The sequence below is a fragment of the Gopherus flavomarginatus genome, chromosome 1 (genome assembly GCF_025201925.1).
Source record: "Gopherus flavomarginatus isolate rGopFla2 chromosome 1, rGopFla2.mat.asm, whole genome shotgun sequence".
NCBI classification, from domain to species: domain Eukaryota; kingdom Metazoa; phylum Chordata; order Testudines; family Testudinidae; genus Gopherus; species Gopherus flavomarginatus.
The window spans coordinates 229,376,600-229,391,117 of NC_066617.1; the positions used below are offsets into that span (position 1 = coordinate 229,376,600).

The 14,518-nt window shown below is 43.9% G+C and overlaps 1 protein-coding gene across 6 annotated transcripts in view; it reads left to right on the top strand.

Moving 5' to 3' along the window:
• The window catches only part of SCML2 (Scm polycomb group protein like 2), a 141,287-nt gene that overhangs the window by 36,233 nt on the left and 90,536 nt on the right, over positions 1-14,518 (top strand). For 3 of the 6 annotated variants that reach the window (XM_050936544.1, XM_050936546.1, XM_050936545.1), the window contains exon 4: positions 2,106-2,176. In XM_050936544.1, coding sequence (XP_050792501.1) covers positions 2,106-2,176 — 71 coding nt within the window. Of the gene's footprint in view, positions 1-2,104; positions 2,177-14,518 lie in introns of those variants that run through there. The other 3 variants (XM_050936548.1, XM_050936551.1, XM_050936547.1) reach the window with 2 other exon arrangements.

Below are 14,518 nucleotides of genomic sequence, written 5' to 3' on the forward strand. Positions count from 1 at the left end.
CCCCTTTCTGCTGTTTCATATTCTCTTCATGAAATAAATTGCACAATATTAAGTATTAGCTGTAAATGAATTTAGCTTTAATTTACTTCAGTTTTGGCCTATGCTTGCAAAGGAAGGAAACCTAATGTCAACTTCAGACTATGCAAAATCCAGTTATAGGGAGAGGGATAGCTCAGTGGTTTGAGCATTGGCCTGCTAAACCCAGGGTTGTGAGTTCAATCCTTGAGGGGACTACTTAGGGATCTGGGGCAAAAATTGGTCCTGCTAGTGAAGGCAGGGGGCTGGATTTGATGACTTATCAAGGTCCCTTCCAGTTCTAGGAGATTGGTATATCTCCTGTTATTATTAAATGATCTGCAGGTCAATGAAACTGCAAACTCCCTCAATGGCCAGTGAAAGAAAGCACTCTTCCTTAAAGCTACCTGTGTAGTTTTATGTTTGTTGCCTTATTTTGTTTACTTGCTGTAAACATGATCCCCTGAGGAAAAGACCTTTCTTGGCTCCTCATTTTGCTGCTGAGTCATCCCATCAATTTACAGCTACTACTGCTGTGATCATTTGGGAAATGCTGACTATGCAGAGATAATATCGTGAAGATATTAGCCAAGGCCTTTCCTATCAAAGGCTAGTGCTTCTGGAATATTTTCCCATGGGACAGTCATTGATGAACATCACTGGTATCTTTCAGGGCAACACTGAAAAGTTTTCAGTTATTTGTGTGTTTTGTTGCTTAGGAAAAAATTGGTTTTGAGGTATTTTTCTGTTTTCCTTCTTTAAATGGAGTTGTGTTTAATGTTTAGTTATAAATGTAGCCAAATAACTTCATTGATGCCAGTTCCCAGAAGACGATTTGATTTTACTAGCTGTCTAAAACGAAGATTTTTTTTTTGATGGAAACACTATGATAGCTATTGTTGATTTAGCCACTAGATGGCATCATTACACCATTTATGTTCTCATTTAAACTTGTGAAGAGGTGATGGACAAGATGACTGTTGCTTCTCTTTCTGTTTTTAGATACATCAACTTAAAGATTATAGACAATTTCACTGTAGAAGCAAAATGTGCGCTGTAGTATTTTAGTTCTTTTCTTGTGACTTGTATCCACTTAAGCCATGCTTATTTGGATCATTGGCCATATTATATTTCATCTTGATTGATTAACTCATATAACTACATTTTTGTAGCCCTTTGAACAGCAGTCTAAAAATCACCGAAGAATTTGAAAAGCCTAGTGATATATGAAGTGTTATTTGATTCTGTTGCTAAGTGTTAAGGCAAAATATTTGCATATTTGGTTAGAAAGGCAGCCTCGTCTAGATCAAATGTAGGACAGGGAGCCAGAAATTCCTGGGTTCTAGTTGTGGAGCTAGGGTCATGTTCACAGATTGCACTAAACCCCAAACCCATTCTGGTTTGCACTGGGGTCAAGGTACTAGTTGACTCTTCTGCACAAGTGTTCTTGATGTGCACACTCTTTATTAAAAGTGCTTACATGGTCCTGGATATAGAGTATATAACAATAGAATATGACTGTCTCACAATCTTTAACAAATTTATCCTCACTCCTCCAGCATAGGACGTGCTGCTTTTCTCGTTTTACAAATGTGGAACTGAAACACAAAGGCTTGCACAAGATCATACAGGAAGTCTCTGGAGCAGCACATGGAATCCCGCTCTAGTGATTCCCAGCCTAGCATCCTAACTACTGGACCATCCTTCCTCACTACTGATGAAATATGTTGAAGCTGGTTTCAGAGTAGCAGCCATGTTAGTCTGTATCTGCAAAAAGAACAAGAGTACTTTTGTGGGCTACAGCTAATGCTCAGATAAATTTTAGTCTCTAAGGTGCCACAAGTACTCTTGTTCTTTATGTTGAACTGTGTACTGAATCTTTGTGGTGTGTCTTTCCTATGGATTAACAAAGTTTTTAAAGTCTCTCAAAGGCTGTCAGTCTGGTGTCTTTCACACAAGAGGAATTCACTTTTTAGAATTTACTTTAAAAAGGCTGGAATTAGAGTTCACCTAAACAGCTGTTTCCCCCTAAAAGTTTGCACAATACATTCCCTTAAGAGTTGCCTAACTTTTCTTTTTATCTCTTCTAGAACACTTTAAGTGGGATAATTACTTGAAAGAGACTGGATCGCTAGCTGCTCCTCCACATTGTTTCAGACAGGTACATGAAATTCTTTTATGTAAATGTGTGTGTATGTATGTGTATTTTAAGGGGACCAATAGCAAGCCTTATATTATGGGTGCCTATGGCTTCCCTTTGTAACCTCCTGTTCTCATTTGCTTATAACTTTGGCAAACCTTAACCATTTAAGCTGAAGTTTTCTGTGCTTGGTGTCTGCCTCAAGTCAAATTTTCTTTGAAAGGTTGATCAGAAATATTGCAGCTGTCTTTCAAGAACAAGGCTAGTGGAAATATAGGGAATCTTGTCAATGTTTAAAATTTTTACAGCTCTTTTTGAACAGCTTTAGCATGTCTCTCCATGGTTTAGAGTAAGAATTTAAAATATGGCTGAGGGTCAGAGTAGTGCCCTTTGTCACCCTTTGCCCAAATTCCTCATTTGTACATCTGTAGTAGAACTTACTTAGCACTTGTCCCTTAATTTTCTGAACCTTCCAACTGCACTGTGCTGGCTCCCAGCACTCTGAGTCTCCAGCATCATTCTGAAGTAGCCCTACAGAATTGAACCTCTGAACAGGACATAAACAGTATGGTGGTTGCTGCAGCTTTCCCCCCAACAGAATTAACAAGAGTTGGTATAAGAACCTATCAACCAATATAAATTATTAAAATAACTGTGAAATCATTTGGTATATTTTTGTTCCCTTAAGAACTTTCTCTTGAGAAATTTAATTAAAATTGCATTACAGGAAGTTTGAGAATTTTGTTGTACATATTTCAATTAAACATTGCCACCACACATAGGTGTACCTGTTCTGATTACTGGAAAGTGTCGTGGCAATCTTGTATTTTGGAAATTAAACCCATATTGAAGTGTCATAAAAGGTAATCAATAAAACATATCATGGAGTTGTCTCTTGCTTTTTTTGTTGGGGAGAAGATAACTTTATCCATCCTTCCAATGTTGAAGTTTCAGAAATGTTTCCAGGCAATAAGCAAATATTGTGAGAGAACTCAGGCTTTGGTGTATTCTGTTTTTTGCTGCGTTTATTTCTTTGGAGTTCAGTGGTGTCTTGCTCATCTGTCACCTTAAGCCCAGCCAGTGAGGCCACAGAAGTCCAAGGCATGCCATTCTCATTTCCCTCTTTCTTCTTCAGACAGTTTGTTCACAGCCCAGAATATTTAAAGTAAGTAAATAGATACTGAGCCTTTATACAGTATCCTTTGGCCTCTCAGGACCAAACTATTACCTCTGGTTAAGGATTTCACAACCGTCCTTCCTGTGGCTGTGCCATGGCTCAAACCAGCTTCTCCAGCTCACCAGTAGTCAGGTTCTTTTCCTGCTTTATAGTCTCTCTTGGCTCACTCAAGGCTTCTGTTTTTATCTCCATATCAGAAGACCTGATTTTAGCTGCATGACCTGCCTGTCATGTGACTTTGTTTATTTTCTTCACTTGGGGAGGTGAGCTCGGTGTCACAGGTGGGGTTGGACCCATCAGTCCTTAAAGAGCCAGTCACCCTGTCACAGCTTTCCACTCCCTGAAACCAGAACACATGTTTTAGAAGGAATTTTCCTGCTGCTCACTTCTTCTGATGTTGAGTGATATACGGTCTTTTCACTAACTCAGATTTCTTTTGGTGTACCATAGTTCTGTGTTCACGAGCGCCATTTCAGATTTTGGTGGGGGATAGGGCAACTTTAACTGTGATTCCAGGGGTTACTTAGGCACCTGACAACAGTAGCTTTCTTGCAGATAATTTAGAAATTAGCCGACAAGAGCACTGTATCTAATTCCATATAAAGAAAGGAAATTAAATAAATGTTAGACCCACACAGCTTAAATACTAACATGTTCTGACATCTTGTGTCAAGTCACTTAAGGGACTTTGGTTAGGTTTAAAATTTTAATGTATATTCTTGCTTTACTAATTCTTGAATACAACAATTGTAGAAAACTCTAGATTACTTTCTATTATTTAGATTACTTACTTTTTGAAGTTCACAAAGCTTGGACTAGATCATTTAACTTTTGGAAACATCCTGCTAGGGCAAGACCTGGTGAGTTTATACTGCACCTGCCTGGGGCTCTAGTGATGTTACCCTATTACAAATAGTAATAGGGTAGAAACTGACTTTAAACAGGACTGAAACTGACACTTTCAAGTCACTTTCCAAAAGGATCTTAAACACAGCACTACAGTGATTTGTATTGCAGTTCTCACAGGAGAATATTTAAAATCAAATGCCAAGAAAATTCCACATTTTAAAGCTGAGAAAAAAAATCGAGTCTTGTTTATTATTTAGAATTTGTATATATGTTTTTGAAAGTACTATTCTGTGTTTGAAGACTGTGCCTCCATTCCCATTGCTATAAAATGAGAATAATACTTTCCTGCCTTCATAGGAATTAAAAGGATTAGATAGAGATCTGTGGGACAGAAACTGGGCCTTCCTAATGGTTTGTGCTTAGCACAATGGGGGACTCTATTGATTTAAGGTCTTTGGGTGCTACTGTAACATTAGTCAGCTGTTGAGATGCCCTCTGGTGGTAGCTAAAGGGGACCTGCCTAGGGGGTGGGATGTTGGCGGAGTACAGGTCGATCTCTGTGTTGGCCAGCAGCACAGCCATCATCCCCCTGTGCTCAACATCTGCTGGCAGGGTTTGCAGCACGACACAGCTGTCCTTGAAGTTGCAACCACTAATGGATGTGACAAGTCAGGACCAGAAGGGTCTGTCTCTGGTCTCTTCCCAGAGAGAGCTGAGGGTGCTCCATGCGTCTCTGAGGGCAAACGGGACCCAAGACCCACTTAGCTGCTCCTAGTCCCCCCCCACCACCTTTCTTCAGCTCCCCCTCCCTCAGCTGCTCCTTCCACACTCACTGCCCTGTCCCTCAGGGCACAGTCCTATGACCTCACTTCTCTCTTCCCCTGGAGATTGACTCCCCTTTTGCATCCCACTTCCTCCCCCCTGCCAGTGGGGGCCCTGTGGTTCCCCTGCCCTTCCCACCACCACCACCCCAGAGGACCCTATGCTTCCCCACCCTCACTACGGGGTATGCTCCCCCACCAACACTGTGGACCCTGTGCTCCCCTCCACCTTGATTGACCCCTCTTTCTTGCCTGCCCTACCCCCAAAGGCCATGCTCACTGCCCTACTACTGTTGGTTAGGAGGATTGTCACTTCGTATAATCTCAGCTGATGATTGGTGGAGGCAGATGAGGTGGGGGGGGGTGAGCTAACATAGTGGAAGAAATTGACCAGGAGAATACTGGCTCCTGGAGGAGGGGACCTGGCTTCATGGGGCTACAGCTAAGAGCTCCGCCTGGGACTGGGATGTGTGCTTTGAGCAGATCTCTTGTACGAAACTTGGGGAAGGGGTGCCCCCTACTCTCCCTAAATTGTCTCTCTGCCTATGTTGCTTGTGTGTGCAGCTGCACAGCCCTGTAATGGTGGTGTACTATTTTAGTACATCTAAATAACTCTGTTCCTGATTTGGAAGTTTAACAGAAACTCTTTGAGATAAAGCTGTTAGATTGTGCAGTAATCACATTTGTTCATTTGGTATCAACCAATATCCAATCCACCAGCCCACAGAAATCTAATGCCATCAGTTCCTACAAATGGTTAGCTGAGTTTTGGTTGTGTCTGTAAGTAAGATGGTTGACCCTTGAACAAAGCAAAGGTTTGGAAATTTGGCTGGCTCACTTCAGAAATATTGTTTACATTTGGACCAAATAATTTTCTTTGGGAAGTATTTGTAATTAAACTAAGGATTATCTAATATACACTGAGGGCCAAAGATTTTTTTGTATCAGTGGTAATATAAAGGCTGAAGGCTCAGGTTTCTACTGGGTTAGCTAGGAATTGGAGGAGTCCCTCTGGAAGGGTATGGCAGTGCAAAGAACCTATGCCTGACTATTAAAATGAAATGTATTCTATATTTTGGGAGGTCTCTTGTGGACAAAATCAAAGTAGGTAACGTTTGTGCAGTGTTCTGAAAATCTAAAAGGTGTCATATTGGTCAGATGTCTAAGTAATGGTTTCAGAATTTGCTAAATGCTATTTCAGTCATTTAGACTTAAGTGCCCCAAAACTTAGCTGGTGCAGAGTTATGGTTCCCCTGTAGTGCTATGTGCCCTTACAGAATGTGGAGAAGGGACTACATTTAAACTTCTGAAAACCAGGAAATAAAAAGTTAATTGTGGGTTTTGGGGGTTAGGAGGAATTGGAACAGAAGCCTCTCACTGTATAGCCCTGATCCCTTTCTCTCCAACCCTCTCTGCTGTGCACTGTTCCAATAGCACCCTCACTGCACCCATCTCCCATGCCATAGTCCACCAACTACTCATGTTCCACTACCACTGCTCCAACTGCAACTTTCACTCCATCATGCCAATTGCTCCGCACTCCCTAGACATACACTCCAGTGCTTGAAACCTCACATTCCTGCTGCTTTGAGTCCCCCCATCCACACACCAGTTCCATCCTCCTCTTTGCCACTCCATATTCCTGGAAAGCTTGGAGGGACAATAGTAGGGAAAGTGGTGGGACTCTGAGAAGTGCATGTACTAGCTGGAGGCAGGAAAGGGCAGAGTTCAGAATCCCTGTCCAAAATTTGGGCCTGCTGTAGGGAGAATGGGCTTTGCACATCCATCTGCCTCTCAGAAGTGTGAAATGGCTATTTATCTTAATGAGATGTTCTGAATAAGAACACCCTGTGGAGATGAATAAGGCCTGAAACAATAGCTGTGACATATGTGAACAGCTCAGTGTCAGTAGGTGTGCTCAAATCCCTCAATCTCCTCCCCCTCTGCTTGTGAGTATATGCCATGTATGAAGCATGCCTGTTCTCAGCTCCTCACCCCGTCTCAGCACTGTGTGCTTGGTGCATGCTCCGAGCATGACTGTTCTCAGCTCCCCAGATCCCAACTCACACAGAAGGGGGCAAGGAGAAGGGCTTAGACCCCCCCCCGCTCCCCCGAGAGGTCTGGCTCCCCCAGTGCTATCTCAGGGGGGCAGAGGGAGAAGAGATAGCATTCAGGTTAAAAGGAGTGATATGCCGGCAACCATTCTCACCTCTGCGTAGAGCATGTTTGAATTCTTCTTTGAGTAGTGTCCTTATGTGTGTTCTACCCTAGGTGTGCTGGCATTCCTGTGCTGCTGACAGGAGAACTTTGACAGTAGTGTCTCTTAGGCCTGCGCATGAGCTGTCTCTCCTCATGCTGTGCCATGAGGCCAGCCAGTGCGCATAGGCTAACCCCTGTCAGTTCCTTCTCAATTGCTCTGGCTAAAGATGGAGCTACTTGCAGTCCATTAGGATCATACGCTATTTGCATTTATATAGTTAGATTATTAGTATACTATAGTTATAGTTGTTCTTTACCCTCTTATTATCCACACAAAAATTAAAAATAAAAATAAAAAACAAAAACCAAAAACTTTATTTTCCCTCTTTTCTCCCCACTGGGGACCCTTCCCCCCCAGCAGGCATGCCCAGTTCAGTGGCTTTAAGAAGTGCCTCACTCGCAAGGAGGCCATTCTGATTGCAGACAGGCACTCCCACGGCATTCGCTGCCTCAGGAAGGGCTGGATCCATCAAAAGTGTGATCTCTGTCAGCAACTCTGGCCACGTTCCTGTAAGGACAGAGAGCTCAGGCAGAAGATCATCTTCATGGAGGCAGCTCTCAGACCCTTGCAGGACCTGCACTGTGAGTCCCTGGGCAGACGTGAATCTTCCCTGCAGCCCTCTACACCTAATGGCTGTGGATTGAAGAAAGAAACTGCTGATCCCCTTGATGGGCAGGCCACTAAACTATTCTCTCCAACTGATACAGCTGACCAATGCTTCACATCCATTTGACCACTGATTGGCAGTGTTCCACAGTGCCTGGGAATGCATAACATTGAACCATGAACTGGGTACTCCATCCATTTTACCTCCCTACCTCCTCTACAACACCTTTCCTCGTTTATGAGAATATACTACAACAAGAAGTAGATTGTCTCCTCTAGTTAGGAGACATAGAACCAGTACCTCAACATCTACAAGGAAGAGGGTTCTACTCTTATTTCCTAATACCAAAGAGGAAAGGAGGCTGGAGATCCATCCTAGACCTCAGAGCTCTCAGCAAATTTATTAAGGCACAAAAATTCAAGATGGTCACTCTATTGATGATCATTCCAGCGTTGGAACAGAGAGACTGGTTTTTGGCCCTTGACCTTCAGGACACACATTTTCCTACTGACTCGTAGGGTGAATCTGAGAAATCGCCTGCAACACGACCACTACCAATACAAAGTGCTCCCCTTCAGGCTATCGTTGGTCCCAAGAGTATTTTCCAAGTTTCTTTTGGTGGTGGCTACTCACTTATGTTCTCAAGGGATAATGATCTACTCTTATCGCAACGATTGCCTACTTGGAGCTAGATCTCTCTGGGACGCTTACCGAGTAACCAAAGTGACTATGTGCATGTTTACAGATCTGGTCCTACAGATCAATACCCAGAAGTCAACCCTCATTCCAGTGCAACACCTGGAATTCATAGGGGCTGACCTGGACTTGTTACAAGCCAGAGCCCTCTTGCCTCAACACAGATTCTAGTCCTTAGCCACGTTTAGACACTGTTTAAAGCAGCCCACAAATATCAGCCAGACTCTGTCTCCAACTCCTGGGGCACATGGCAGCGAGCATGGTGTTAATACCACTTGCCTGGCTTCATATGCGATGTCTCCAAATGTGATTCTACAGACCAGGGACAGGCTGGACAAATCCCTGTTGCCTCTCACCGGGATCAAAAACTCCCTAGACTGATGGAAGAGCCCAAGCAACGTTTGCAAAGCGATCCCCTTCTCCCAAAGCGCACCATCGTAGCTCATCATGATTGATGCATCACTTACAGGAGTGGATGCATCTAAATGGCCTCACAACACAAGGCAAGTGGTCAGCTATGGAGATGTCCCTTCACATCAGTCTCCTTGAGCTAAGAGCGGTTAGGAACACCTGCGCCCATTTCCTTCTGGTGATCACAGGATCACAAATGACGATCCTAACAACAATATAGCCCAGGGATCAGCAACCTTTGGCATGTGGCACTCCAGGGTAAGCCCCCTGGCAGGCTGGGCTGGTTTGTTTACCTGCCATGTGTGCTGGTTTGGCTGATCACAGCTCCCGCTAACCATGGTTCGATGCTCCAGGCAATGGAGGTGGCAGGAAGCAGCAGCCAGCACATCCCTTAGCCCGTCCTGCTTCCCGCTGCCCCCATTGGCCTGGAGCAGTGAATTGCAGCCAGTGGGAGCCACGGTTGGTCAAACCTGTGGATGCGGCAGATGAACAAACTGGCCCACCAGAGGGCTTACCCTAGCGGGCCGCATGCCAAAGGTTGCCGATCTCTTATATAGCCTGCATGTACTACATCAGTCGTCAGGGAGGAGCCGGGTCACTTTCCCTATGCACCAAGCCAATCAGGCTGTAGAATTGGTGCATCTCCCACAACGATACACTGTCTGCGGCTTACCTCCCAGGCACACACAACTAGGTAGCAGACAATGTCAGTCTCAAATTCCCACATGACCACAAGTGGGAGATAGACCTGACAGTACTTCATGACATACTTAGGCGGTGGGGGATACTGTCCACAGACTTGTTTTCCACTCACCTGAACAAGAAATGTCCATGCTACTGCTCCAGAGTGGGGATGGGTCAATGTTCCCTGGGCAATGCCCTCCACATCCCATGGAACAGGGACATTCTCTATGCCTTTTCTCTGTTTCCCCGTCTGGCGAAAGTCCTGATAAAAATTTAAAAATGGAGCCCATGTCATCCTGATTGCTCCGCCTTGGCCAACGCAGACCTGTCACAGCTTGCGACATGCCCGCCAATCCCTCTCCCGGACATACAGCACCTCCTCTCGCAGGACAGGATTCTCCACCATGAGGCATGGCTCCTGCTCAGTTCCAAAGCCTGGAAAGCTCCTGTTCGAGAGAGGCACAAGAGGTTCTGTTACACAGTAGAAAGTCCTCTACTCGATGCACTAACCTGCAGAAATGGTCCAAGTTTCAGGCTTGGTGTTCTATCCAGCAAATCTCCCCAACATCGACAACTCTTATCCTAGACTCTCATATCCTAGACTATGCATTGACCCTAAAGAAATCATGCCTATCTCTCTGCTCTCTAAAGTCCATCTGGCATTCATAGCAGCTTTCCACCAACCTATTGAGGGATACTCAATGTTGTAGCACCCAAACCACTAAGAGGTTCGTCAAGGGTATAGTAAACCGTTTCCCACAACCTTGACTTCCTGCTCCCATGTGGCACGTAAACCTAGTGCTGAAAGGACTGACTAGACTGCCCTTTGAACCCATGGCCACGGTCTTCCTGATAACAATTACCTTGTCCAGGAGACTTCGAGAAGATAGCAGCTGTGATGGCGCATCCCACCCTACACAGTATTTTTTCCAGACAAAGTTAGGCTCATACGCATCCAAAGAACGTTAGATTTTGTAAAATACTGTTTAGGGAGGCACCACCTTGAGGCATAGCAAATTTTAAGAAACCCAGGATAAATATGCAAATATTAGAGCACTTTGAAGAGTTGACCTTTAAATAGAAAGTGATGCTCAACCTTGACTATTGGACCTGGCACTCCACTATAATTAACAGCATTAATTTAGTGTCAGATCTTTGTGTATGTCTAATTTGATTTTATTGGATTATAGTGGCACGGTAAGGCTGCTATAGTAAAGGTTGCATCATGATTTCTGTTTAAAGGTCGACTTTTCAAAGTCTTCTAAAATTGAGATGCCTAGTCAGAGTCCATTTTAATTTGGTATACCTCAGGAGGGTACAGGATACAGTTAGTGACTCAAATGTTGGGTCATTTGAGGCAGACCTTATGGAGAGAGAAACCATGGAAAAGCCATTTTTCAAAAAATTCTAGCTAGTGGAGGTTTTGGTTTTTTGTGTGCAGAGATAAAGATCAAATCGTTGAGGGTCAAGATGGGCTCAATCTGAATTTTGCTCAAGATAATGCATGTGACACTCACAAAATCTTTGGGGGACCCAAACTTAGGATGGTATTTAATATTTTTTTTTTACGGTGCACATGTGCCATTAAAGAAACCATTTTATATGCTTTAAAGCTTGACTTTTGTAAGTGCTTTAAAATCTGACTAGCCTAAGTACCGACTTCCTGAGTTCCTGGAGGTGCTCGACCCTGGCTCTGCCTCCGGGCCCGCCCCACCTCTTCCCGCACCATTCCACTCCTCTCCTGCCTCTTCCTGTCCCTGCTCCTCCCCCACAGTGCCTCCCACATGCCACTGAACAGCTGGTCACTGGCGGGCAGGAGGCACTGGGGAGAGGGGGAGGAACTGATCAGCAGGGTCCGCTGGTGGGCAGGAGGCACTGTGAGGAAGAGGGAAGAGCTGGTTAGAGGGGTTCCTGGTGGGTGCTGAGCTCCCATAATTTTCTTCCCATCAGAGCTGGCACCTATGCGACTAGCAACTTTGATTGCTTGGAAATTTGGTTTGCCTCATATGCAGGTGCAGAATAGTGTTAGTGAACCAAATTTGGGGTCATTTATCCAAGAGGCTCCTGAGATACAGTTCTCCCCCACTCCTAACTCCTCCCTCCTCCCACCAAAAAACAGTTTCCTTCTGCTGCCTTGTACTGTTAAACTGAGAGGAAATAATGACTGGGTGAATCACGAATCTGGTTGCTGTGAACTCATGCTTCAATTAACATAACTAAGGAGAAATGAATCACAAGTCCCCATCTAAGACAAAGAGTTTTGGACTGAGGGGCTGGAGGCTGTTATAATTTGTGAGTCAGGGATGGCAATTCTATTTTGGGAGGATTATAATCAAAGCAGTTAGGAAAAAAAATGGACGTGACTGCATCCGGGGGGGGAGGCAGTTATTAGGGGACAAAGGAGTGAAAGAATGAGGGGAGGGGTTTGAGGCTGTGGCAAGGAGATGGGGGATTTGATTTGGGAGATAACTGGGAATGGGATGGTAGGGGAATGGAGAGAAGTTGGGGGCTCAGGTGAGATTGGCATGGGGGTTAGGGATGTGGGGAGTATGGGATACTGGGAAGTGAGGAGTGAGTGGCAAGAGGACTTGGAGAATAGGGGCAAGGGCACTTGTCAGCCTCATATTCACCCCTTCAGTGTGTGTGCCCATATCTGGGGGGCTTTTGCCCCTCTGGGAGTGTCTGAGTCTCTCTTATGCCCTCTGTGTATGTGCCAGGATCTGGGGACCCCATGCCCATCTACAACGTTTGGATCTTCTCCCACCCTCACTTACATGAGTCAGGTTTCGGTGAGGGCTCACTCTTTTATGAGGGTCTGAGGCCCCCTCCCGGCCCCCACGTCAGCCAGGGTCTGGGGAAGTTCTGCCCCTTCGGGTGGGAAGCTGAGAACAGGTATACTTCATACATATCCCAGGTTCTAAAACCATCAGAAGGGGTATGGAAACACCCACTGAGATGAATGGAGCAGTTCACACATTTGAGTTATCCTTTTAGGTTCTAGGTTTCAGAGTGGTAGCTGTGTTAGTCTGTATCAGCAAAAAGAATGAGGAGTACTTGTGGCACCTTAGAGACTAACAAATTTATTTGAGTATAAGCTTTCGTGGGCTAAAATCCACTTCATCAGATACGTTCAGTGGAAAATACAGTAGGAAGATATATACACACACACACAAAGCATGGAAAAAACGGGTGTTGCCATACCAACTATAACAAGAATAATCAATTAAGGTGGCCTATTATCAGCAGGAGAAAAAAAAACTTTTGTAGTGATAATCGGGATGGCCTATTTCCAACAGTTGACAAGAAGGTGTGAGTAACAGTAGGGGTAAAATCAGCATGGGAAAATAGTATTTACATTGTGTAATGACCATCCACTCCCAGTCTTTATTCAAACCTAATTTAATGGTGTCCAGTTTGCAAATTAATTCCAATTTTGCAGTTTCTCGTTGGAGTCTGGTTTTGAAGTTTTTTTGTTGGAATATTGCAACTTTGAGGTCTGTAATTGAGTGACCAGGGAGGTTGAAGTGTTCTCCGACTGGTTTTTGAATGTTATAACAAACAACAAAAACACTAACCCAGGAACCTATCCTTGCAACAAAGCCCGTTGCCAACTCTGTCCACATATCTACTCAGGGGACACTGTCATAGTGGTGCTATTTACTTGTAAGCCTTCCTGTATACGTGGGTGCTGGCCAGTGAGTAATGGGGTCTCACAGGATATATGACCATGTCACCTGGTATTGGAGTCCATCTTAAACCTGGTGCTTTTCCATTTAGAAGGAGGGATGGGGACCCAGAGAGACAAAAGAGTCCCGCCTTGTGCTAAAGCCATAAAAGGGGGTGGAACAGAACAAAGGGGGCTGCCAGTCATAGAAATCCTCTAGTTACCACCTGATCTAGAACTAACAAGAACTGGAGGTCCCTTCCAACTCTGATAGTCTATGATTCTATACCGGAAAAAGGATTGGGCCCAGACTAAGAAGAAGGAGCAAACAGCTGTGCATTTGCTCTCTATCAGAGTTATAGAGGGCAGACAATTCATGAGTTTACCCTGTATAAGCTTTATACAGAGTAAAACAGATTTATTTGGGGTTTGGATCCCATTGGAAGCTGTGTGTCTGGGTGCTGGAGATAGGTGATTTGCTGAGCAGTTTTTGGTTAAAGTCTGCAGCTTTGGGGGCATGGACCAGACCTAGGTCTGTGTTGCAGCAGACTAGTGTGTCTGGCTCAACAAGGCCAGACACGCTAGTGCCCTTGTTCAACTAACACATACAATGCTAAAATATACCCAGCACCTATATTGCTTATATATATATATTTACTGCATTAAATAAAAATAAAATCAAACCACTGGATAACCTATAAATAACCTCTAAGAAAGATATAATTTATTTGAGGCTTTGAGAAAGTACTTAGATAAAATGTCAAACAAATGCAAATATTCGCATTAAAAACACTTTCAGACAACTGTTTCAAGTTTTGAATGAGTTTTGTCAAATACAGTTATTGTAATGTAGGCATATCTGCATATAGATAGATAAACATATTCAAAACTTTTTAGTCTTTTGTGGTTTATTTAACATAAGTATCAGAATTGGAAGGAAAATCACACAGTACACATGAACTCTTTATCTTTTATGATTCAAGTCTTTCCAATAACAAATACAAACCCACCTACACGTATTAAGCAAAAGTATCATGAATAATTACTGTGAAACACCTATTAAAAGTGTGGTATCACTACTGAAAATGTAATTTTATACAGCAATACAAATTTAAATAAAATAGATGTGAATAATGTATAAGTATAGTACTCGCCATCAGTGGGAAAAGTGACAGGTCCTCTGCTGGACAAAGG